Raw genomic sequence first — 26,429 nt, 5'->3', positions numbered from 1 at the left:
AACTAATTATGGCAGATTTGCTACAGTATGGTAATAAATTCATTGCAATATCTATACCTCAAAGTAGCATCCCGTAGTATATATAGATCAACTGTGTTTCTCTTTGATACACAAATATAGAATTAAGGCTTAAATATCATAGCGCACTCAGTAACTGATTGAGACGGCACTCAATTTACATGTGCATTACCAAATGCCTGTGTGTTAACAACTCATCAAGATGAAAACTTTGTGAAATGCCTTCTGGAGTTTTCCAAACTGTCCATATATTTTCTGGTCCTTGACTATCCAGGCCAAACATTAGGACACAATGGGCAAACAGATGATGACAACCGCATGCCAGATCCACCCATCGCTTACCAGTCATCAGGAGGGTGTCTGAGGCCTTTTGGAGGGTCCAGATTACCAAGATACCTTGATTTATAACAGACACTTTGTACTATGCACAATATAGTTTGAACCAGTACATTTTTCCCCTGATACATGTACATCTGCACGGATCTAATGTTCTGCTAAGTGATGATCTATTGTCACTCATGACAATTGGTACTTAAGGAGAAGATTCCATAGAGCATAATGAGGTGTCCACAACAACCATTTTCATCACAATGGAAGAGCACAGGAGCTAGCTTTCAATACAGAAACCAGCACAAGAGACAACTAAACAGGCAAAGCAATAAGCAGTTACTGTACAAAATCTCAAAAATATATACCACACATGTAACTGTTGTTTCCTATGTATAGCAAATGTATAGTCTAACTTGCTGGTGAATTGAAAAAATAGGTCAATAGGAATCTCCTAACGTCACTGTACTCAAATCCAACTTTCTACAGAACACAAATGAAGAAAAATTTTCAGACTTGCATTTGGATGGCTTAGTGGCCGAACAATGGCCCAAATCTTTGAAAAAGATAATTCAGTAATCAGCAAATCATCTTGGACAGGGAGAGATCCCTATTTAGTATGTACAGATCAGTATGAAACATAACTTACGTTGTTTATCAGGAGATAGTAGTACCGCCTTCGGGAGACTCGCACCTTCTTCCTCCTCTGTCTGGAGAGTCTCCGACAACTTGGAGGCGTTCTGAGCCGGACAAGACATCATGCCAACATCAACACAACATTCCTACATCTCATAACATGTTGTATAACGTGGGCTGAAGTGGTACCCTACACTGCATTATCTCCAGTTGTGATTTTAGATAGAAGTTCAGACATTCTTTGGCACAATAGATAATCCTCAACATAGATATCAAGATACAATCTTGGCAGCTTAAGCAGGGTTCCTTTCTTGTGCCAAGAAAAATAAAAGAACAAATACATAAGTCACTGCAGGTCACAAGCGTTTGAGCTTGTTTATGACATTTTCCCCATAAAATGTAACACTACACCAACAGTTCCAATTGGTTTAATTAACGGGTAGTCATTGAGTTGCTCACCATCCCACACTGGATTTTCCAGTAAGAACATAGCTGATACCAGTAAGATTAATCAACAATTCAACAAAGAAAACAGTCAGTTCAGGATTCCCATCTCCTATAGCCGACTATGATCTTTGTTGTCATTTTCACCCAACTTCAATATCTTTTAGTCTTTGTTTCAAACCAAACAATGACAGTAGAGACTTCTCCTGACCTCCTCATCCTCACAGATGTACATGGCTGTCTCCATGACGACACAGAAGCGATGGACCCACAGGTCTTCCTCCTCCACATGTTCTGTTGTTGAGGAGTCCAGGGCCAGGGGGTCTGCAACATCAAACAACAACACGGTCAAGATCTTATAACACTGATCTTGTAACACTGAGTCACTTTTCCTTTATTCTCATCTTATTTGATTTATTGATTTTGTCTATCAATATGTTTGAAACCTGAGAACACATAAGAATGTATGTAGCTGAGATGCAGCACACAAAGTTAGTATCGGATTATGATCGAAACAAGACAATGCTATAATACAATCAAAGTTGTTGTTTTTCCAGTGTGAAATGGCAGCTGTGTTACTGCTATATTGGCCAAGAATTGTGAAGATTTTAACCTTCTACCCGCTGCCTAACTCTGTACCCAATAGAAAATGGGGTGCCAAACAGCTACTTCAGTGTGCTAAAGGTTAAGCAACACCTAAAAACTTTGAAGTTGTTTACTTTCTCCCTGCTGACATGTACTGTAACCAATACAAACTGATGTATGAGAGTACCCCAAGCAGGGGGAAGGTTTATACCCATCCCTCCAACCCTTCCTGTTCAGTCTTTAAATCATGTTGGCCGAATACCAACTGTCAAGTCAACAACTCTGAAACGTGTGTTCCGGTCTTTATCATGGCAGGTGCAGACTGTGCGTCCACTCTACTTCCGTACACAGAACATGGCTTAACCCTGCAGTTGGTAATGAGGAATTCCCAATTGCTGTAACAGATAATAACTCAAACGTATCTCCAACAGCTGAATAAGCGATAAGATATGATCCATAACAGAAAAGCCGTCCAATATCTATCAGATGGCTGCGCTGGAGAATGTTGCAACATCACGTCTCCATAACAGAAGAACGCACACCCGGAGGGAACTAATAAACGGGCTTCCAGTCTGCCAAGGTCTAGTGTCCCGCCAGAAACAGATGATCTGAGCCAGATGGCCCCTGTAGTAACTCAATTAGAGAGGAACACAACTGGCGCAGCTTGTTGCAACGTCCAACATGGGAGGAAAGTGACTCACTATTTTGTCAACTCTCTTGTCTAATTTAACTAGACTGGCCGTCATTTGCTTTAAGAGCAAATTCAGGATGTTTCGCCCATACTCCTCATGCAAGAAGTGGGCTGTCCCAAAATAACTCCTGGGCAAATCCAAGTTTCTGCATAAATTATGCAAATGAGGTCCTCATGACCATAAGTTATGTCCAGGTGCTTTCACCTTTCCTACATGTACCTACATGTTCAAGATGACATCCGCAGCTTTTACAGTAAGGGGAATACAACATGATGCATAAAGTATGCAAGTGAGGTCCTCATTAGCATAATTTTTGGCCAGGTGCATTCACCTTTCCTAATGGTACCTACATCTTAAGGATGACATCCGCAGCTGTCACGGTAAGGGAAATACAAGTTAATGCAAGAATTATGCAAATGAGGTCCTCATTAGCATATTTCATGGCCAGGTGTGATCACCTTTGCTAACGGTACATACATGTCAAATCTGACATCTGCAGCTTTTCCGGTAAGGGAATTACAAGTTTAAGCATAAATCATGCAAATGAGGTCCTCATTAGCATAATTTATGGCCAGGTGTGTTCGCCTGTCCTACAGGTACCTACATCTCAAAGATGACATCCGCAGCTTTTACGGTAAGGGACATACAATTTCATGCATCGATTATGCAAATTGGGTCCTCATTAGCATAATTTATGGCCTGGTGTGTGCGCCTTTCCTAAAGGTACCTACATGTCAAAGATGACATCCGCAGCATTTACGGTAAGGGACAAACAACTTTATGCATACATTATGCGAATTAGGTCCTCATTAGCATAAGTAATTGTCAGGTGTAGTCACCTTTCCTATAGGTACCTACATCTCAAATATAACATCCGTACCATGTAACATAAGGTACCCCCTGACATCTGCTTGGTTTTAAGTCCCAGATCAGGGGACGTGTAGGAGGGCTTATGTTACAGTATGACCTAGTTCTTGCTGGCCCCGACAGAAAATAACCAAAAATTGCATCAAAAATGTGCAAAATAAATCATTTTGAAGTAGTGTATGCCCCAAAAAATAATGGGGTCCTTTGGGTAAATATCCAATGCACAACTAAACCAAATTTCAGGTCCTCAGGTTTCAACACCACGGCACTGGAGGCCATCATGTGCGACTTTTGTCTGAAAATGACCAAAAAACCTCCATAAAATCATTTTAAAAACTTATATGAAAAAAATTTTAAAAGGGTCTGGGGGTATACACGTACTCTACCTGCATACCAAATTTCAGCTAATTTGGTCGACGGACGAGCGAGAAGAAGCGATTTAAAGGTTTGACAGGAGAAGAAGGAGAAGAAGAAACCTTACAAAAACAATATGTTTCGTTGGCGAAACATAATTACAATTGGTGACTGATAAAAGTCAGGCAGGATGATATTTGAGTAGACTGGCAGTCATAGCCCTCACTATCGTAACTTTACATGTATGTACTTACAACGTGGAAGTTTTGTTAAGAGTTGTTTCGTAGGGTGTGAAATTTCAACTGTCTGTTACAGAATGATGACTAGATTTCAGCCAATCTTTAAATCTAGCCACAACCTAATGGTGATGAGTGATTTTTCTCTCAAACCAACCATTAATGATGAGTGATGGGGAGATTTCAGCTGGCAATAGGTAGGGGTACATTGAACAATACTCGCCATTCATAAAGTAAAGGGCATTTCTGTAATCAACAGAACTGTGGCCTAAGATCCGGCCTAGTTTGGCTTTAGTCCACTCCATCTGGCACTAACCCCAGCCTTACCTCACTGATACAAATGAAATTTCTACTATAACTCCTGATCCCCAGATGCCATCTTGCCAGCAGCAGTTTCAGAAATACCTTATCTTGTTCCGGCTAACAGACAGAGAGCTGACCGAAATCAGATTATAAAACCAGCGAATAAATCTTTGTCTCAAGGTAAACAAATAAAGATCTTATCATGTAATAATCAATATTCTATATTGAATTACAGCTAAAATTCAGTTACTAGCCGGAGGCACCTGTGCGTAATGTGTTTTTGTAGGTCTCAGACTCCGGTACCCTTTCAAAGTTAAACTGTAAAAGGATTGAAGTTCGCATGGTTTTTCTTTCGCGCTAAGGAGAAAATGGAGTGTTCACAGTGGTTTTAAGTTCGCGGCAGCGCTTAAGTCATATACTGCTACAGTGACCCCGTTCACACTCATTTTTTTCAATCGCGATTGAAGTATAATCGCGATTGAATCGATCCGATCGCGATTGATTTTTTCAGTGTGAACGCTCCCAATCGCGATTGGAACGATCCAAAACGATCCAATCGCGATTGGATTGTAACTACCTCCGGAGGTAGTTTGATTGGATTAATCGCGATCGGATCCAATCCAATCCTATCAAATTTTGAGTGTGAACACAACTACGATTCATTCCATCGCGATCGGCGGAGATTTCGGCTGGTTCCGGGGGTGGGAGGTCATACATGCGGGTACGTGGGGTCATAGTTCGCATCGCGCGGGAAAACAAATCCAATCCGCACGTCAGATCGCTCTTTTACAACAACAACAACTTTTCATCGTCAACAATGCCCAAGAAGAAGAATAAAACTCCGTCAGTAACTTCAGCTGGTGGCAGATGGCGCGATGAGGAGACCAGGGTCCTCATCGCAATCTGGGGGAGAGAGGAGGTGCAGGCCAAACTGGGGAAATGTCACCGAAAGAGGGACATTTACCGCACCAAGTGACAATGTCTAGCGGAAAAATAGACACAAAACAAGGACAACAAGGACAACAACAACATTTACCAGATGATCGCCGATAGCATGCTTCAATCGTGCTTCAATCGCGATCGGATCACGGCGTACTTTAATCCACTTGGCGAAAAGCAGTGTGAACGCAAAAGTTATTTTGCGTTCAATCGCGATCGGATCGAACAATCGCGATTATACTTCAATCGCGATTGAAAAAAATGAGTGTGAACGGGGTCAGTATTGGGCAAAAATCTTTGCAGTGGCTTTAAGTTCGCGGTGAAATGGTCGCCGCGAAAGCCGCGAACATAAAACCACTGTGAACATTTCTGCATTAACAGTATATCATACAGACTGGTATCATCAAGTATTTCGCCATCCTAATCATTTCACAATTTTCCATACAAACTCTTTTCTTTTGTATTATAATGGTGGTTAGTGACAGGTGACGATCAGACACTGAATTTGTAAATTGCAAAATCTCTCTTAGTAATAAATGCTTCTGTCTATACTCTATTTCACTCTCTACTTACATGTAGGCCTAAACTACTTTTGGGACCAGGTGTTGTACACAATTATCCTTTGGCAATAAAAGGTCACAGTACACATCTGGTTTGAGGTTACATTTTGACCTTGTGATAAAGTCATTCAGAACACTGGAGAGACATAAATCCCTCACCACACAGCTGTTACATTGTTATAAAGTCTGATATGATTGCTTGCATTTGTTTAAAAAAGCTGACATCACAGGGTTGGAATTTTGACAATTGACTTTAATAACAATCCTTACAATGGTGGTGCCAGGAAAATCAATGTAAGTTTCGGAGAAACACAAAATTAAACCAAAAGAACCTCCAGAATTCCGTTCTTGAGAAAGAGATGGACCTCGAGTCCAGACTTATTAAAGTTAAACAGTGTTTTGTTGCAATTTGTTGCCACGCCCAGTTTACAATGTAGGTTACCTGTGCGGTACACCTACTTGACACTTTTGTACGAAGTTAGTCGTTTGAAAGAAAACAAATTAGCCACAAATTTTACAGCTGACTTGATGAATGTTAGAAGTATAGTACATATGTCACTGACCAGTTTAACTTTAAGCAACATTGTCTGCAAATTTGGTTTGCATGGAAGCCACTAGTGACTAGGCAATTATGCTTCAAACTAGAATAAATAGTGCAATTGAGAGCAAAAATTGCAACAATTCCCTCAGAAATACACCAAATATCTGACCACACTCCACAAGGGGAGAAGCCACATTCCCTAAAGATGTAGTGTATCAGGTCACTGTTCTTTCAACACAGAATTCCTCAGGGCTTGAATTCTTTCTAAGTGGGAAACAAAGCTGTAGTGTTATCTTTGACAGCCATAAGTCAGTACATGTCCAGACTATCCATTTGCAAAAATACTTCACGAATCCATTCCACCATTAGTAAAAGAATGGGTTGTGGTGTTCAGGCTATGAAAAGTATTGGCTGTCTTCGGGCAAGGCATAGTTGGAAACCCTACATTTTAACCCTCTTGTTTTCGGTGAACCACCCACTTTTTCAGTGATTTATGTCCTCTCAAGAGCTCTTCAGTCTAATCCTGGTCTTGCCATAAAGACAAAAGGTTCTGCCAGTTAAGAAAATCAATGTTGACTTTCAATGTTGCAGTGTTGGTAATATACAACGGGATACAACCACTATAGAGAGCAATGGATCACAAACATCTCAAATTATTGTCGATGGTCAATATTTGAACTTCCTGTAATATCGCTCAAAATTTCATTTGCCGGAAAGCTACTATGCCTCTAAATGAAGATTGATCTGTTTGCACTTGTGAGCGCTGCAGCAACAAATCTATTTTTATTCTGTTGCCAAGAAGGAAAATCACATTACAGGGAGTTTTCTTGACAATATGGTCCCTGTCAAGTACAGAGCAGTTTTAGCGAGTTCATTGCTTCACTTTTCACATGATTCCTCTTATTTGAAGAAATTCAACTTTTTTTTGTTTTCCTCTGTATTGCTGTCCTGGAGTTTGCTGTTCACAACAATGGTACCAGATAACGAATGGGGAACGTTGAAAATCTCTTTAGAATGATAAATATTTGGCCTGTAATATCCACAACATACGTATCGAGAACATGGCTTCTTGAGTGTTCTGCAAAGTCTGCCAGAGACCATGCTAGATTCTGATTGCAAGCCCCACTTCACATTGTTTGGCTCCACACAATGTACCACCACTCAAAATCTCCCAATGCCAGTTGGCGAATGTCAAGCTGTTGGCATTATATGCCTGGCCGCTATCTCAAAACATGCCAAAGTTACAAAGTCTGCTGTTTGCGAAGCTATTGTGAGGTCAGAAAATTTACAGTCCATTCCTGGGTATACAGTGTTATTATCTGGGTCATTTGTAAACATTAAAAGGTCGTGGGGTCAACTGTTCCACCTGACCCTCCATCTGTCCCCTTCAAACTGCACAGAACCACTTCTAAATGCACCAATAGGCACCAGAAACAGGAAACCCTGCACTCTTAAAGAGGTGTTAGCGACAGGAAACATACTTTTCAAACAGGAAAAGTCAATATTTTGGGTTTAAAGTAAGGTTATACTTTGAAAAGGGTGTGTTTTTGGTAGGATTACTGTTAGGTTGTGTCCCACAGCAAAAATGGTGGAGGGCAAAATCATGAATTATGTGTGCTATTGTCCTGGACAACACAAAGACTGGCACTGGCCTGGCGGGCAACATAATGGGGACAAATGAATGCAAAATGGAGCACCGTGAAAATGAACAAAACAGGCGACAAAATGGGCCAAAGGCTCGGTTTTTAAAGTAAGGAAAACTCGCGATCGCTTCCGCAGGGTTTCGTGCCCGGATGGGGATAACCTGAGGTTAATTTGTACATCGGTTATGATTCACTTGGACGTAGGAAGGGCGTTTTTCCTGATGAATATTGCGGTGAGTTTATCTCCGTGGGGAGTGTGAATGGAGAAAATGAAGGACAAACCCCCCTCCCAGTTCCAATCACAATGTAAACAGAGAGATATTCTACTTTTTCTGAGTACGACTGCACTGTGACGTTTCACTGTATCGTGTTATACAAACAGGAGAAATGTATATCCAGACGGCTTTTGTGTGAAGCACAAACGTTAAGCCAAAATAATACGTCTCTGCTTTGGTTCAAGTGCGTTTGAAAAGGAAGAACCTGTTTCAACACGTCGACAGGATCACTTTTCGCCAAAGCTGCCAGACTCGCCAGAAATCCTGGTAGATTTGAGCTCTAATGGTCCAGTTAACGTAGGACTAAATCACTTCAACGTGCCGGGGCTTCCAACATGAAGGCAGGCGGTTGGGGGCCGCCTTAAATGGAGAACATATCAGCTAGCCATCTCGGCGGACCTGCAGCTGCACAATCCGAACTGACAAGTCGGACAGAAAACCCCAAACTCTCACCAGAAACAAGCAGCCAGCCGTCCACCGCCGCCGCTCCAGCCATGTCTGCGCCGCCGATCGCCGACAGGAGGATCACAACAGCTGCCTAGTCCTCTGGTCGATCCATCGCCGTAACCTGGAGAGAAAGGGCATCGCTGGAAATCAAATCTAGCGGGTAAAACTTGAGGAGCCGACGGAGACACGCAAGGAAAATAGGCAATCAATGCGGGCATGAAATGTAATTCCCACAGCCTCGCTCTGAGTCAATACGGACCGTGCCACTCTGATTTGTAGGGGTGCGCTGGGACATCCTAATGTAACAATGATCAATAACAGAATAACACACAAAATAAGGAATTACCCCACAATTAATAAGATGATACAAAGATATTTCCCCGTACAAAATTCGTGTAGTTTACGAAGCCATCTAAGCCTTCAAATCATTGAAATGGTTCTGAAATGAAGTGATGACGAAATGAAATGCCCTGCGGTGAAAGCGACACACACTGTATACTAGTGGTACTGCAGTAAAGGGACACTTCATTTTGTTCCCATCACGCTCAGTTGTGACTCAATACTGGCACCTCGTGAAAGTAAATTCCCGATTCGTGCATAGAATAGAAATTAGGGAAGGGATGTGAATATATCAACATTGTGTGATTATCAAAAGGCTGTTTCGTTTCCGCAATTTGAGTGTACTGGGACAATCTTTCTCGTGGGTTTTCCTGGAGCATTGAAGCTGATTGACAAGGATTGCTAAATTTATTGACAAAAGGAGGCGAACGCAACGAATGGGGCGCTTGTAAGTAATGAAAAAAAACTGCAGCTATGGCCTGCTGCTGCTACGTTCTGGCACCTTCTTTGTGCTACGATTCTCAAATTTTGATTTTGGGGGAGGGTCAGCTTTGAACCGGGCCGGGCAAGAGAAAGTATTAAGTAAATAAAAGGGATGAAACAATATTATTCTATATTCAAAGCTACTCGTCTTTTACTCGGAAGGATTTGGAGCAAAGTTAAGATCTTTAAAAGAATGCTTCCCGCCTCTCCCACGTTGTAATATCTGTAGCTAGATTACCCAGTGTTTGCGCATGTCCTTGATTGGAGAGGCGCTTGGTGAACCCGACAGCCCTCCACCCTGGGGGTCCAAAGTTTGATGGACATGCGTAAACACGACCAACAGGATCCGTCAACAAGTTGGCCTCAACCCAGCAGGACTGCAAACTGTCAAACGGCATCTAAGTGGGCGTCAGTCTACATACGAGCTTTTACATCTAGTCTCCAACTCCAGGTCAGTTGTGACAGGTGCTGGGATAACGGTTTATTGCCTTAATAAAGAACTGTATTTTTCACCCATGGTCCTGACACAAGTCTGGAGTTTGAGGCTAAACCGTGCCTGTGCATATTCACATTGAGGGAATATTTGTTCGATATTCGGAATTCAAAATGCGTCTGGCAATGTCAGCCTTCACGAACACAAAGTTTCTGGCAACTCTGTAATTGTATTATCAATGACAGCAGCATATAACCGAGAGTAATTGAATAGAAGTAGCTAGATACGTGTGGTGCATGGGTTAGGTGATGCCTAAAGAGACATAACGTTAGTTTTGGCGTATACGTAGCTTCAACTCTATCACGTAGTCTGTAAGTAGGTACACCCTACAAACGTGACAAAGAAAACACCAGAAGTACCTCGCGTGCGAAGACGACCCGCTGTGGGCGTTCCCTGCCGCAGACATTGACGTGTTCCCCTTCTTGCTGAAACCTAAAATCCCACACTGAGTCGATTAAATCAACAGGCAATACACGAACAAAGTATCAGTTGGGACATTTCGTAGTCAGCAAGTCGCACACTTCGCCCACCTTCTTCCCACGCAATGATTACTGGTGATTACTGGCGGCGGTCAGGCTTGTGGTACGGACATATCCGTCAACAGAACCAAGCCGCGGAACGGACGATGATTACGGAACACCTACGTATATAAAGGGCAGCACAGTAGAGGAATGACAATAAAGCGTAGATTAGAGGCTGCTTGCACGGAATATCTACGTAGATTTAGAGAGGAAATCTAAGTATACACCTGCGTCATCTGAGATGTATAATTTGGTTCCCCAGAATCCCCACACAAAAACGTCAGAGCATCTCTGAGACCGGGCTTAAATCAGGACTATCGTGCCGTGAGTGACCTATCGGAGGTCTTTGTGTTCTCTTGTATCGTTAATCTAAAGGCATATCTATAGCAAACCACATCCATACGATAGTATAAGGGCAAACCATTTTAATTTTAGATAACATTTCTATATATGATAAAGGTGCCTGAATACAGTGCTTTTCTTACATCTAATTTGCTCCAACCAAAAATCATACAGACAAAGGTATGGGGTTTACTTTTTATTTCACACACAGTATCCATGTGTGCAAAAACTTTGTACAGTGCAAATTTTGAGCCTCCTTGGCCGCCCCGGTATATATCAAGCTAGACTTATACTGTACGTCTCTTTTTGCTACTAGCTGTGTAACCTATAACCCTCCGACGATCTACCACTGTGTTAATCTTTTTATAACTTTAAATGTGTTTACTTTGAACTGTGCGGAAAAACAGAAGTTGAAACTGAACTGAAGCCGTTATTCTTGTGGACACAAATTAATCACGGTTAGCTTTCAAGACAAACTTCAGTGAATACGGGTGGCTGGATGGTGCAGGTGGAGGACTTTCCTGGCGACTACCTCGAGGTAAAGTACAAAGTTTTGTCCTTCTGAGGTCAAGTCAAGTATGATTGATACTCAGTCAATGTGCTGGAAACTGTCTCAAGTGTGCGAAAGGCTTGATCTTTTCACTCAGTACCGAGGTGACCACTGTGTGGTGTGTTCAGGTTAGCCTCATAGGGTTGACCATCCACTGAAAGGATATCAATATTTACAGGGTGCTTATTACGTATCTGTCTTTTCAATTTATGGTGGTCAAGTCTGCATGACTGGAGTGGTATTAGGTCTGTATTTTTTGGCGACACTACAGGGGCGGTCTCCACTGCTGTTTCCATCTCAGTATGTACGCGCGGAATCATTGTATGTCGAACTTGCAGAAGTCTTTTCTCCAGTACATCTGGATCCGTCCTTTCTGACGGCTTTTCCTGCCAACACGAGCTCATGACGTCATACATCTCTCCGGAACAATCCGGGGGCCGTCTCAGCCGGATTCCGCTCCGGAGTGTCCGTGCGAGCTGGAGGCAACTCGGGTTGTTGTTGCCGTCGTAGCGCGGTTCCCTGCCTAGTGTGGCGATCTCCCACAGCAGCACACCGAAAGACCACACGTCACTCTGACAGGTGTACTCGCCTGTCTCTAAAGATTCCAGAGACATCCAGTTTAAACCTGCCCAAGGCGACCACCCGGCGGACCGGGCAAAAACGGTCGCGATGGACAGGTGGTCGCCATGAAGAGGATTCCACTCACATGTTTCCAGGTCGAGGTTTTCAAATACAGTACGTAAATGGATGGAAATTATGTGAATTTAGACAGCATGACCCCCACCAGGTTCAATTCTCATTGACAGAAAGATCCTACAAAAATTTTCCGTTATCGTTGTAATAATTGTATACCGCTACATCGTGTACAAATTTTCGTCATAATTTTGACTACAAAACAATGGTTGCCTCGATAATCTCGCAGCGCCCTCCCGCATTCACACGTTACACACACGCACATCATCGAAGTTTTAAGGCCTAAGACAAATCCCGAGATAACACCTGCTGGCCCCAGCCTTTTTTGGGGCGCCGACCGCTGGATAAAGGGGTCAAAAAAGTTTTCGATCTGACAACTAAAGATGAAAACGGAACGGTGTGATTTCGTCGCGCCACCAAGATCTGTGCGACCGCATGGAAAGGTAAGTCAGTGCAGCAGAACGCACAGCGTCCAATAAAGGTTTGTGAGATTCATGGAAATAAAAAGAAAAAAAGAATATCAATTTTCATCAATAACTAGAGTATTCACAAATGTTCATACACAAAAGCATCGTGTTTCAGAAAGGTCAGCGGTACGCCAAATCCGGGCCGCCCCAAATCCAAGATGGCGTCGGGACCAAGGAACAACATTTCTCGCCCGATGTTTTGCCCGCCGCGAAGTCATTTTTCGGTGGAATTTAGTAAGACACAGTGACATTTTTGTTGAAAATTCAAAAATAGAGAGTAATTTCTGTGAAATCTGACTTTTTGACGCCATGCACTACGTATTCGTTTTTAAAATTGAATTTAAACCGACCGGAGTTCGCGGTAAACTATAAGATTACGATAGGCACAACAACATCACAAACATTTGTCTTTTTACAATTTTTATAGGGGGAACGTTTTATCAAAACACTTCATGGAGGAATCGATGCTATAACATTGCTATTCCATATATTTTTGTCCTTATTTTTGTCATTCAAAGTCTTGAAAACATTTCCGTGAAATCCGACAGCAAAATGATCCGATGTCACCGCACGCTTGAAAATTAGGCGGCCGCCATGGGCAGGAATTGTGCTCTGTGCGGTCCCAATTCGTGGCGGTCGCGGTCGCGTTGGACAGGTGGTCGCCTTGGGCAGGCAGCTTAATGCTTGTGCCTATGGGGAAAATTTTCGGGACCGAGAAAAAGCGGTCGCCATGGCCAGGTGGTCGCGTTGAAAAGGTGGTCGCCTAGGCAGGTTTGACTGTACTTCATTTTCTAGATGTTCTCGCCTAGCACGTTGCTCTCTCCTTTGGGCGTCATTAGTAACATACTGCACAGTGGTATAGACATCTCGTGCAAGTCCAAAGTCGGCCAACTTGGCCACGTCATCAGCAGTGATAAGGACGTTTCGAGCGGCCACGTCACAGTGTGTGAGAGCCAGGCGTTGGAGCTCCTGCAAAGCTCGGGCTATGTGTACGGCATATCGGAGATTGTGGTGGAGAGAGACCGCCCCATTCTGCCTTCGTGCCTGACGCAACAGACGTAAAAGGTTTCCTTTAGAAGCGTATTCCATGAGGATATATTTCTGCGACGTTTCGTTTACGAACCCCAACAGTTGAATAATGTTGGATCGAAGGTTGTCGTGATGCTGGTCCTCGCGATCGTGTACAGCTACCAAGATGGCCGCCTCCCTGTAGAAGTTTCGATAACACAGTGCGTCTTTTCTGCGAACCGCCTTGGCAGCTACAGTGATTTCACCGGCAGGCGTCTGCAGCTTGGCCTGTATAACGTGTCCGAACATCCCCATTCCTACCAGGTGACCAAGTGTCAGATGTCGTCTGGACGTCTCCCAGCGTCGGAGCCAGCCCGGCCGGATGGTCTGAGCCAGGTCAGCCTCCACCTGCTCCAGCTCCAGCTCCAGGAGAGCTTCGGTCTCCCCGTCTGCACCGGCGGCAACACCGTACAGGAGGCGCTTTTTGTAAAGTACGGTCGCTACAAAAACAACCAGGGCAATCACATAACCTAATGGCACAAGGATTTCAAACAATGGTTTCGATGCACTTTCTTGGTGAACATCATCCTGGGATGATGCTTGTTTTTCGTCACAGTCCTTCCCTTTCCAAGGAGCCACGCAGGTGCAGCTGCCGTCCACGTTGTCACAGGTGGCGTTGTTATTACAGGTACAAGTCTCCTGACACCTCAAGCCGTACCTGTATCGAGGACAGGGTACGGCGCAGTCCGATCCGTACCAGCCAGCGGTGCAGGTACACTTGCCGTCGCTAGGGTCACAGCGAGCGCCGTTTCGACAGCGACACTTCTTCGTGCACCGTTCGCCGTACGTGCCGCTCGGACATGTCGTCTGGCACCTTGTTCCTGTCCATCCCGGGGGACAGACGCAGCCAGCCCGCCAGTCACAGCTCCCGCCATGGAGACAATCGCACGTTTCATCACAGAGCTCGCCTTTTCGATTTGGGGGGCAGTTGGCAATGTCAAGTATAATCGTTACATTGAACACGTTTCCACGGGTGTCCCGAACCTGGCAGAAATAGGGGCCATTGTCTTTAGATTCTATGTTAGTAACAGTTTTGTATAATTCACTAGCACCATTGCTTACCATCTCAGATCCGTTTGGAAGTCGCAGTGATAACATGGTGACATTGAGGTGATGGGCCTTGCAGTGAATGGTGACGTTAGTGGAAATGTAGATATCAGAGGGGTCGCTTGGTGTCGTTGTTACCGAAACACCGGGCTTTGGGATGTCGCAGGCCACGCCCTGCCACCCGTCTGTACATTTACAGGCACCATTGAAACCATGACAACGGGCACCATTCTCGCAGATACAAGTCTTGTCACAAAGAAGCCCGTATCTATCCATAGGGCAGCCGATTAGACTCAAATCCACAGTTGCCGTCACAACGTTTTTGACACCACCCATCGAGTCAAATTTAGGAGTGAACCTGACTGGACGCCGTAACTGTGGAAAGTCGCAGTCATAGCGCGTTGCGGTTTTGGTTTGAAATGCAAAAGAAAGTAAATAGATCAAACGTGTTTTCTGAAGTTTAGCCATGACTTGCGGAAAGTATTGTTTCAGGTATTGTACGTTATCTTTGTACTTGTCGATTCGAATATAAAAGAGCTCAACGGAGAGCTCAGATAGTGGGTTAGACTCCGTATAGCATGGCAGTTTAAATGTACCGTGCTCTTGACTCGCCTGCCACAGCTCTCCTGCGATTCCCATGTCTCTTAGATCACGGACTTCCAGTGCTATGCGAACCTGACAGTTATTGTCTATGGCGATTACGAACGTAGAGTCATCCATACTCCAATTCTCTTCAGGTTTTGTAAAAGTCTTCTCAGCGAAAAGAACATCCCCGATCGTCGTCTCAACCTGTGCGCTCACCCCTAAACTAAACAGAAATTCATCCGAGTCCTCCGAAGGTCTCACCGGTGTTTCACACGTCTCGTTGTAAACAGGAGGATAGCCTGTGACGCTTGTCACGTTTATTTGAATGTTGACGACACTGTGACCTGGGTCCTGAAGCTCTCCGACACGAATTTTTAGTAGGTACTCTGATTGTACTGACGAATCTAGCGGCCTGGCGATCACAGTGGTACAGTTGGTACTCACGTAAAACCGGCTGTAAGGATCTCCCTCCACTATTACACACGGAATTTCCGCTTTTTCTATCCCCAGCAAACTCGGCAAGTTGACGACTTCTGTCCCAGGTTTGGCATTTTCAGGCACAGAAACGGTAAAGTTGCCTTCACTGGCCCGACACAGTAGACTGTAGACTCCGAGCAGAAGCATAGCTCGGTAGTTGATTGACATACTGCAGCCGCGATTATGTATCATCAATGTATACACTAAGCTAAGATACGTGCACTCCAACAAGACAGCACACATGACCACAATGAAGAAACAGGTTTATCTAGTACAGCGTAATCATCACACTAGTCATGTCATGTGAGTAAAGATGTTCTGTACCCTGAGGAAAGACCAATTATATTGGTAAGTATAGGTCAACCCACACATTGTGAACATGGTCAGTGTTACATGTATCAAATGGCACCGATGTATACTTGAAATGAACGACACCTATAGCGTAGAATTTGCTCAAGCTTGAGACAAATGAGGTCTAGATCTGTATTTCAATTCAACTGAGAAAACCCCTAACTTTGATGACAAGGTAGCGATCCTTTCGGACAAAACCCCCTCGGGACATCGGGACATTGTTGCACATGAAAGTTCCTCTTTAGGTTTCCCCCCAAATCTTATTAGATTTCTGACTGACTTAAGTATAGCCATTATCAGGTATACATTATGTAAATTGTGACTTTATCTAACGTTACATATATATGATGTTCAATTTAGAAACTTTGTATTTTTGCAAGTTGCCAAGATTGTTATAGAGGTATGACAACTCGGGTGTAAACAATCAATATATTCCCAAGGGTATGTTTATTCAGTTTGTAGCCAAGTGCAGCAGCTTGTCTCGCTCAAAAGGTTGCGTTTGATAAACTACAAGCCTGTATTTGCATTGTCCAAGGCCACCTGATGTCTAAAAATAAGTAAAATAGAACGTACACGTTTCAAATTCCTCCCATCCCCTACGCATAGCTCACCGCAGATTACCCGGCCAATTGGCGACCTGGCGCCTCAGTGTCCCTTAAAGTACTCTTAAGTCTCTTCCTTTTTTCGCATCCAATGATGTGTAGTTAATTTCATTCCGCGTTATCAGGAACCTCTACATGACTTGCTAATGACCCGTATTGTCACATACGTACACCCGTTGCTGTGATACGGGAATACATGCCAGGTATTTTCTCAACTGGTGGTGGTGGTATAATGCCACTGTTTACAATGATATCACTGCTAGAAGTATAGGGAACGATTATACAGTCTGTACAACCTGATACACGAGGTGTATCCCGCATTTTGTAACGTGTAGGACGAACGAGATGAAAGATGATGTGATTTGGTATCTTGTGCACAGCGAACTGAACACATCTTCACATGTACAGAGACTTTATGTACTAGATGGTGACCCAGATTGTTAGTGTCAAAACGGACATGTTGACATTAGTCTGAACAAACCGTGTCCCTCACGACAGTGTCTGTTCAGTGTCCAATTTACCGACTCCCTGCCTTAGATTCCTGTCTATACCATGCATATGCCCTTGCGGCTACTGCCTAAAGGCCTAAAGCTGCAGCAGAGACCACCAGAGATTATAGCACTGAATCTAGCTATAAAAGATATTCTAGTATAGTAGTCAGTCTTTTGTCCATCCGAGCACGATACATTTTTTTCTATCCAGAACTAGTGTCAGCTAGAAAAGACAGATACTGTACACAACTGAAACAGCTTCTGTCTTTTTGTGATGAATGTGCACAAAAGCAGAACTTATGTATTTTCTGTATCCATAACTAATGTCAGCTAGAAAAGACAGATATTGAACAGCTTCTCGGTCTTTTTCTTATAAATTCATGCATACAAAAGCAGAAATCGTCATGCATGATCAGCTTCACCGGTTTACGACGTTGGCAAATACGTGACATTTCAATTTCAAAACTGAAGAAGATCGAAACACTGTATCGGGCCATCATTCAACTGTAGAGATGAGTACATCAAAAGTAAGAAAAAAGAAGAAAAAAAGCGGTAAAAAAAACGGTATCGGTTTGCCTGTTTCAATTACACATGAATTACACTGTTATCAATAAAACTTAATCTACCGGTCTCTACCTACTCTACGCTGGCTACTAGTATATGCATGGAGAATATTTGCCAGGGGAGCTGGCCACCATAGGGTTTCACTTGCCCGCGGAGTTCTGAGGAAACTGTGAAATGTTACTCTCACAGCGGACTGACTCTCCTGGCCTTTTTTCACCATATTTTGCCGAATTCTATTATCTCTAACTCCAGTGTGCGCTAAATAATACTAACATTACCTGTTTGCGTGCGCACCTGAACACCTGTAACCCGATCAGCACTGCTCACAGCTAAACTAACCATTATCCCGTAATCAGCCCCAGAGCGCTCGTCTCCAGACATTAAAGCAGGAATGCAGCATCACTAAGTGCCATCTATATTCCCCCGGAAACCACACTCGTTAATAACGCTTTGAAGATTCCTCATGTCCTCAGACAGTACATTAGGCTGTCGTATTTTTAGCTTCATCAATTTCTTTTCTAGACCATTTGTACTTAAAGCTTTTTGTGGTCTTCAAGTGCCTTGCACGTTGTCTAATAAATGTATGATATGAGCTTTTCTAGCAAACAAAATATGTTTTCTGTTCCTCTATTTGTTGATGAAATTTTCCAACGTACAAACCGCGCAGCATTTATACCTCTCGATGTCATTTTGTTCCTCCATCTTTATTCATCTAGTTTGTTTATTTTTCTTTATATTCTGTCGTATTCTCCTGACTTCCTTACAGTTACAGCTTACCTTGGGCCGTCCCTATTACTCACATGCAATTATCGTGATAAATGCGCAGTAACAACATTACCCTACACTAATCATAGCAACAGTAAAACATAATTCTATTAAACAACGACTTCCTCTGTAGCAGCCGACTCCAGTGATTGCATGCGTTTGAAGATTCGAGAGAACTCTATTTGTAGAAGCGAGTCATTGCCTAAGTTCATTGCGGGCCTAATGTGAGAAAGGGTCAAAGGTTGATATAATGCACACCTGACGAAAATGTCTGTCATTTGTGCCCAATTGCGGCTCTGGCTAGACAATCTCATTGACACCGACATTACATTGTATCTTAACTCTAACAGATCGGCAGCGTTTTATGATGGACTCGCCATGTGACTTATGAACAAAAGTAACATATCTAGTTTCTTTGTAAACGAACACTTTGACCAACTCCCGAGCGCCGGTTGTCACAACTCAAGAGGCACGAGACCTTAAAGGAACACATTGTACCTTATCTTTCAGTCTTATCGTGCTGTGTTGAGGCTTCTTTTGTTCTGTTGTTGGTGTTCGGTATTTATTGACCCGGTTTGTAAGGTAACATGGACCTGGTTTGTTTGGTAGGAGGGGCACCTACTGTAATGTGGGGTCATCAGTTGTATGGAGGGTATTAGGGCAGTGACAGCGCCAGTAATTAATCATTAAGCAGATATTGTACGCAAAGAGGTAACCTTCACTCCTAATATCTTTGATGCTCTAGCAGATGTTTGAAGAAAAGATCGTTCTCCCTTTGCACACGTGAAAAAGAAAGGTTGCAATCTTGATTTAACTCCCTATATCTGCTTGGAGAATACTAGTCCTGCTGAGGGTCGACACAGGGCAGTTAGGAATCGTTGCAATCGTCCCTACAAATTTCTGCTGGGAGATCAGTAATTTCCAATAAGCAGACGCTGTGAGTAAAATGGGCACGTTCTTTTTCTGGGTTTGTGTGGTGGGGAATGCCGAAAAAAAAGAAACCTGCAGTAAGAATAATTTTGCCTCCTAACACGTATGAGGGTTAATTGGGTTCTGGATATTGTCAATCCGTACCCTGTCAACGATTCAAATCAGTTGTAAATCCCCCTGATGACAACGGAGTTTGAAAGTTGGCACGCCAATTTGTGGTGCAGAGCGCCCACCTCCATTCCTCCACCCATCCATGACGTCATGTCTGATACATGAGCGTATTATACACCTGTCGATACAATATCTCATGGAGGGGTTACGTTTCTATCGGGAGGACAAGACCCATCATTCATGTTCGACAAGTCTGACAGGCACGCAGGCAGCGATTCGATCCCGGCACGTGGATATCTTTTGTTGTACAATCCGTCCCTTCTGCACGATAATGGGACTTTGGTAGTACCGCCTAACTGGTACATGTTCACACGGTGCACTTCTGCTTGGAGATTAGCGTCCAGTGTTTTATATAGGATCTTTGCCTTCCTGGGTCGGAGAGTGGCAAGGAGCGCTGTTTATCTAGGGTTGGGCGCAAGGCCAAGGACAGTTCGACAACTCTGACATCAAACATTGAAATTGAGTTGCTGATACTTGCGAGTGGGTGGGGGTTGGGTGAGGATAATACTATAGACACGCCATATCGGTGACGTAAGCCACATCCAAACCGCCGTTTACGTAAATACAAGGGGCGAACGGCGGATGGAAGGCAGTGAATCAGATGTATGTCCAAATTTAGTACCCTGGTTCATGGTGTAAACGCGTCTTGGAACACCCATGTCGAAAATGACTTCTTTAGTAAATTACGCGAGACTTATGAGACCTTTGCTCCGCCTATAGTCGTGATGTCCCCTGGTCCCTCAAGAGATAAGGTTTGAATTCTGATCTTCCATTTTTAAACAGTTAATTCAAAGAGGAAGGTAAAACGAAACCATTCAGTATTCCAGATATGATCAACAACCTAAACTGCTGTGTAGTGTCATTCTCACCTTATCGCCCCTACATCTGTAACGCGCCCTAAATCCCGGCTACGAACCAGCGCAACAATACAATACTGATGAATAGTTTTACAACAACAAAAATATGATAGTGTAAGATTTGGGCCGTACCTTGTGGGGTGTTCACCGGGTCTTGAATCGGTATTCTAACTTCCTGGCAAGGAGTTAGCACCCAGCGTCTGGGGACTAGTATTTCATGTGTGGCGAGATATTGACGTCAGGTTAGGACGACGTCAAATGAAAGGACCAAGCCGCCGTGGAAAACATATAGGCGAATCGCACGGCATCTTTTGCAGTTTCCTATCGGGCGATTTGTCATCTTATCAGGTAACACCGATACATCACCTGGCGCCGGAAATCCACCTGTATGTACCTGCTCCCTTCTGGGAACGACTTAATGGTAGGGTTTGTACACATGCCATTGTGCTGAGCTGTTAATATATGGACTTCCTGGGACTCTATTTGCCTTTTGAGTCAACCCGGGGTATTGAAGAACGGAGGTCTTACCTGGCTGGCCGGTCACGTCGGTATGCGTGTGTGAATATCGCCACCTGTGTGCCCTAGACTGGAGTCTGTCCGGACGTTGCCCCCACTCGTGAGAGGATTGCCAAGTGGTTTAGTAAATTGCTCCGTTGACGCTGCCTCTCTGCCGTTGATACGGTAACGTACGCAGAACTGCCAACGGTAGGCCTGTGCCTTATATTCGCCCGCCTTTCTTCTGCTTTTCTTTTGCTTGTAATGTTTTCACACCCTTTCGCACCGCTGGTGAGACGAGGGTGCTCGTATGTCTGTTACGCTGTGCCGCTATTTTTCATGACCGTGCGATCCAGCTTGTTTAGCGGACGCAATTGTTATTAAGTACACAGTCGGGCTTTGTGGTTTATCCCACTCTTGTTTTTCCAGCCGATTCAAAACATTCCGTCCCGTTTCTGTAAAGGTAAATGTTGTGTCCCAGTGGAGGGGTACATAGTTGGCGCCGCTAGCCGCTCTGTGTTGGTGTTTTGCAAACCCTTATCGAGGCAGGCAAAACAACACCGGGTCGACACGCAAAACTAACGGCACGGGCTTAGCTGCGGACTAATCTCAGCGGAGTTTATCTACCTGTAAAACAAACACCTGTACGCGGAGTGGAACATTGCAGGGGAAACGTCGTAAGACGATACAACGTGAAGTATGAAATATATCTGTTGCTTTTAGAAGTGTCGCAACCGTACCGTGACACGGCGGAATGAATGACTCAACTTGGGCCAAAGTCCCTGCTGTCTGACCTCCGACCTGGGTTTACAGTACGTATTGTTTGGTTGGCTAACATTTCAGGTGTCCGGGTTCGGTGTCCATTCTGTGGCGCACAAGGGTAGGTCACACATGCATGGCAATGAAATATTCCTGCCTTCTATATCTTCTCTCAGGTCTCTGTGGAGAGTTCGTGGGGGCCGATTGTGGAGGTGGGGAATTTAATTTCCCAGGCAGATTGACGTCATTGGACCGTAACCGGGCGGCGCAGTAGCGCGCAGGCGGCAGAGGTTGACGTGTGACAGCCGCGGTAGCGGTCCCGCACGGTAGCACTCGTTCGTCCAGAAAACCTGTTCCCTACAAGCGGAACTCTCCACGATTTCTGCGATTTCACGGCCGATCGCGTGCAGGTTGGGCACCAGCATATCTACATGGATTACCCAGGAGGTCTGCTTTAAGTGGAGTTCACAACAGCCAACCGGGCCGTCAACATGGCTTCCGCTCAATCACTGGAACAGGTAAGTGTACAGACATTTTGTATTGGATTAATCTTTACCGGCCTGTTTGTCTCGTACACGCCTTTTGCCGACTGATCCTTTTGTTAGGCGGGGTAACGTGAGGCCGTGAGGTTTACGTTCGAACGTGTTTGCGTGCTAGCTCTCCTTTCATTTTCCTCAATTGCCCAACAAGATGGGGGAATGTAGCGGTGATCTAACTCTACCTCTACCTGTACAGTTACAGGAGGAAGTCACGGCGCTAAGAGACGAGGTCTCCTCGCTCAAGGACAAACTCCAGGCGACCGAGGAGAGCGAGTCGACTGTTCGTCATCAGATGGACATGCAGAAGAAACACACTAAACAGCTGATGGCAGCCTGGAAGCTACGATTGCAGGAAGGGGAGGATAAACTGCACAGACAGAAACTGGAGAATGACAAACAGCTGAGAGACATCGCGGCTAACTTGATGTTCTTGGAGGGACAGTTTCAGAAGGAGCAGAAGGTGATAGTAGGAAAACTTAAGCATAAAGACAGACTGATAGAGGAAAAGGACAGAATAATAGAGCAGCAGCAGAAGACAGTGGAAGCACTGAAGGCTGCTAATGATAGACTTGTACACGGTTTGTCACAGCTCAGGCTTGCTAGAGGGGGAGGGCTGGAAAATGGCGGCCCCAGCGTGGAACCCCGCCAACGCACTTCAAACAGTAAATCTCTTAATAGTAACCACAAATTTCAAGAACGCGCCCTGTTGGCGGGGCCAAGACTAACAGAAGAGAACATGCCAAAGGCCAGGGGGTCGCTGAAAGGGCGTTTACGGAGTAGAAGCCACCCGCAGCCCGAGAAGAAAGCCCAACGTGTGCGGTTCATGGAAGCATGCTGAACCTAAGAACCTTTACTGTAAATCCTCCAGAGACTAGTTACGGTGCGTGGAAAGCGGCAACGCCGACTGTGTACGCGGGACGTACGTTAAACTCCAGATGGGGATTCTGTTGCCACTTGTCCGTTTTATTCGGGTTAAATCCTGTCCTGACAAGCCTACAGTCTGCTGAAGTGGTGTAAAGAGGAGCACGTTATGTTGTGAAAGCCTGGCTTGAACAGACGGCCGGCTGGCGTTTCGTCGCAAAGCCCGATGTTATGCTTGGTCGACTAAGAAAAGCCGCACAAAAAAACTACCTTTTCAAACGTGCTGGAGGACACAGGGGTTGGCTTTCACCAAGGCAGACCCAGGGTGCTACAGGACAGCTCATGTGGCCAGGCTCCCAAACTGTACGTGACATTTGTAAAATGCAAACAATGAGAAAAACAATGGAGATATTTATTTGTATTGTGGTCTTTGTACGAGCCATATGCATTCAGTCATGGTTTATGTTGTTCTTCATTCTAAAATCGACCGTACTTCGCACGGCCATCGCGATCGGTTACCAGGTGTCGACTCGAGATTTATTCGTCCTAATTGTCGACGATGTGCCAATCCTCACGGCAACTGTCGATTACTCAAACGGACTGTATTAAAGGCCATTTGCCCACCTACCACCTTTGTGTGTAGCGTTACTCCATTAGTGCGTATTTGTCTTCGAACCTGTTTGTGAAGTGGGAGGGGGGTCTGGAGTCTAGTGGGGTGCAGCTGTAGGAGAGTGAGCATCTATACTTTCCTACACAGCTACGCTATTGCAGATCAACATGCAAAATTGTTGGACCATCCCGGTCAGTGACATAGCGCCAAATACGTCGGTCAATGAAATACCAGGGGAATGGACAGCTAGATCTCTGCATAGTCTTGGACAAAATGTTGGGGAGGGGGAATTGTAACATTTTCCCTACGAAGTTTAGCCGATGATGCAGAGGGTAATAAAACTGTCAGCCGTGAAAAAAAACGGGACAGCAGGAAGATGATACAGCCCATTGTCTGCTTGGAGATTAACCTATGTGGATTTTGCAGCTTGTAATATGTGTGTCATGGGGAAGTGTCCGATATCAGATCACGTCAGCGGCTTGTCTGGTGTACGGTATGTGTTATCAGGCAGAGTAAACCTGTGTTGTTGGCAATACAGTGTGAGGTCATCCGGCCGTGGGCAGTGTGTTATCTTCAAGCAGATATTGGCAGCGAAGATCGTATTGTTTTTGACAGACTCGTTCTTCTTATCTTTTGAAAGGACCACCTGTCAAAAGCTGACAAGAACAGTCAAAACGTTCGGTCTTCCTCCCAAGACCTGCTTGCAGATAAGCTGGCAATATCGGACAATACTATACGGGATACCCTGCATCTTGCATTGGGGATGTTATCGGACAATATCAGTCCGTTTGGAATTATATCAGGCGAGGTCAACGGTCAACCACACTTGGGGCAATACACTATGGACTATACAATACAAACTGTACATGCTGAACCTGGTAGACATTGCTCCAATATTGTGAAGGCTCTGTTTTGCCATACCGAGGGGTTTCGCTACCGAAGCGGATGTTTTCAGATCGCTGCAAGGACGATTTGAAACGATTTTCCGTAGCGATACATGTACATATCGATTTCTTGATCGGCCCCAGCTCCCATTTTCAACACAAGAGATGGATTATCCGTTAAGTTACGTTGGATTAAATCCAACGTAACAATAACGCCATTTTAGAGCATCGATTTTTATAATAAGGCGATCGAAAACGTGTCACCATGAGCGGTTGAAGAATTTTCCCACAGCAGTTTGACAAAGTTATAAATTGTATAAGTTCGTGTTGTGAGTGTATGTATATTTTCTTTGCCACAGGCAAAGACAACTGAGAAAGATCATAATGACAACTTGAAGTGTTGTTACAAGGTCCATATTTAATTGATTTGTGTGCTAATGCTTAACGTAGACAGCATTTCAAGTAGTACAAAGATCGCCGTTAATGATATGCGTACCATGTAGAAGTTAAAGTCCAAAGTTTGGTTCCCAGTAGTCGTCGCGAGCGAACAGGTGCACAACAACACACTACAGAAGGCAGCAACCATATGGTTGTTTACAAGGCAGGATTACACACGAATTCGCAATGCTTACATGCAGGAGATTTAACGTAGAGTGCCTGCATCCGATAGCCTCTTCAACAACAGGAGCGGTTGTAAACAAACGCACGGGATTTGTAGAAGATTAAAAGAGATCGAAGTAAATGTGGGGACGTATAAACAATATTGGGGGATGACAAATGTTGTCTGCCCTTTTGTAAACAAAGTAAACAACTTGGAAGATATTCATAGTAGGTTGTACACAGCTACAGATAAGCTTAGAAAATTAAAGATCGAGAAAGAATGCGCATGTTGGAAAGTTCACATGCGCAGGCGTAGACCCCTGTAAATAAGGTACTAGTAAATGGGGAATGACGAAATTGTCAGTCATATGATTTAAGCTGACGAAAATGAACAGCTCTGAGTGAGAACTCGTTAAGAAGCACCTGTCTGGTCCCGTGCACGTGGGTGGTAAGGGTGAGGCTGTTGAGACGTGTTGTTTGGACACGGCGTGTGTACAAAGTGCCATGTTCGCACGGACACGGCGGACAGCTGCGGGTACGTTTGACGGCAGGCATCTGGTCGGAATGGTCTAGCCTCCAGAGCAGGCTTCGTGGCGTGGTTTTTAGTATACCACCGCTCTTCCGACGGCTATACACTCATTGCTGATTTTTATCATGTTCCGGTAGCTTTCATTTCATATAATACTGGCCGGCTAGAGTACACGATATAACGATAAAGAACTTGAAAAAACAACATCACGCCATCATCTAAGAGGGCCTGCATATGCATCTAAGACGGCATCAAAATGCTCACCATCGAGCCTGCCAGTGAAGGCTACTGCGGGCTACAGTACGGCCAACGGGCAGCAGTAGACTGTGTGACGACTGAACGCAAATGTCAAAAGTACCTCCTCTTTAGATATCAAATACATTTTAGAAAGCCTGCCATAAAGTGTTTACTTTACTTATTAGATTTTTATCGTATGTAGTCCGATATTTTCTTTGACCTTATAATTGGGTACCATATATGTTGTTCCTA

At 44.3% G+C, this 26,429-nt stretch overlaps 3 protein-coding genes across 9 annotated transcripts in view; 1 reads left to right on the top strand and 2 right to left on the bottom strand.

Moving 5' to 3' along the window:
- Nucleotides 1-20,903, bottom strand: part of LOC136441757 (ras GTPase-activating protein nGAP-like) — an 85,140-nt gene extending 64,237 nt beyond the window's left edge. The window contains exons 1-4 of one of the 3 annotated variants that reach the window (XM_066438215.1): nt 20,796-20,903; nt 8,874-8,988; nt 1,637-1,749; nt 995-1,085 (exon numbers count right to left, since the gene is read on the bottom strand). In XM_066438215.1, the coding sequence (XP_066294312.1) occupies nt 995-1,085; nt 1,637-1,749; nt 8,874-8,916 (247 nt within the window). In that variant the 5' untranslated portion in view covers nt 8,917-8,988; nt 20,796-20,903. Of the gene's footprint in view, nt 1-994; nt 1,086-1,636; nt 1,750-8,873; nt 9,119-20,795 lie in introns of those variants that run through there. The other 2 variants (XM_066438219.1, XM_066438216.1) reach the window with 2 other exon arrangements.
- Nucleotides 11,114-16,239, bottom strand: LOC136442608 (uncharacterized). Its single transcript, XM_066439553.1, has 3 exons — nt 13,455-16,239; nt 13,106-13,121; nt 11,114-12,220 (listed from the first exon to the last, which is right to left on the bottom strand). The coding sequence occupies exons 1-3, from the start codon at nt 16,173-16,175 to the stop codon at nt 11,685-11,687; spliced, it is 3,273 nt and encodes a 1,090-aa protein (XP_066295650.1). The 5' UTR covers nt 16,176-16,239; the 3' UTR covers nt 11,114-11,684.
- Nucleotides 20,904-20,948: 45 nt separating the features above from the next.
- LOC136441775 (disabled homolog 2-interacting protein-like) lies at nt 20,949-23,947 on the top strand. 5 transcript variants are annotated; one of them, XM_066438253.1, is made up of 3 exons: nt 20,949-21,084; nt 22,094-22,435; nt 22,653-23,947. In XM_066438253.1, exons 2-3 carry the CDS (start codon nt 22,409-22,411, stop codon nt 23,292-23,294), a joined length of 669 nt encoding a protein of 222 aa, XP_066294350.1. In that variant the 5' UTR covers nt 20,949-21,084; nt 22,094-22,408; the 3' UTR covers nt 23,295-23,947. The 5 variants fall into 5 exon arrangements, with proteins under 5 accessions (XP_066294350.1, XP_066294347.1, XP_066294345.1 ...); XM_066438250.1 differs by lacking the exon at nt 20,949-21,084 and adding an exon at nt 21,127-21,344; XM_066438248.1 differs by lacking the exon at nt 20,949-21,084 and adding an exon at nt 21,127-21,368.
- Nucleotides 23,948-26,429: the final 2,482 nt, after the last annotated feature.

This window comes from Branchiostoma lanceolatum, chromosome 9 (genome assembly GCF_035083965.1).
Source record: "Branchiostoma lanceolatum isolate klBraLanc5 chromosome 9, klBraLanc5.hap2, whole genome shotgun sequence".
Lineage (NCBI taxonomy): Eukaryota > Metazoa > Chordata > Leptocardii > Amphioxiformes > Branchiostomatidae > Branchiostoma > Branchiostoma lanceolatum.
The sequence above is the reverse complement of the archived record's forward strand: the minus strand, read 5'-3'. Positions and strand labels throughout refer to the sequence as shown.

Coding starts and splice junctions, on each gene's coding strand:
- LOC136442608 (XM_066439553.1), bottom strand. CDS start 16,175: ATGTGTGCTGTCTTGTTGGAGTGCACGTATCTTAGCTTAGTGTATACA.
- LOC136441775 (XM_066438253.1), top strand. CDS start 22,409: ATGGCTTCCGCTCAATCACTGGAACAG. Junction 22,436..22,652: donor CCGCTCAATCACTGGAACAG/GTAAGTGTACAG, acceptor CTACCTGTACAG/TTACAGGAGGAAGTCACGGC.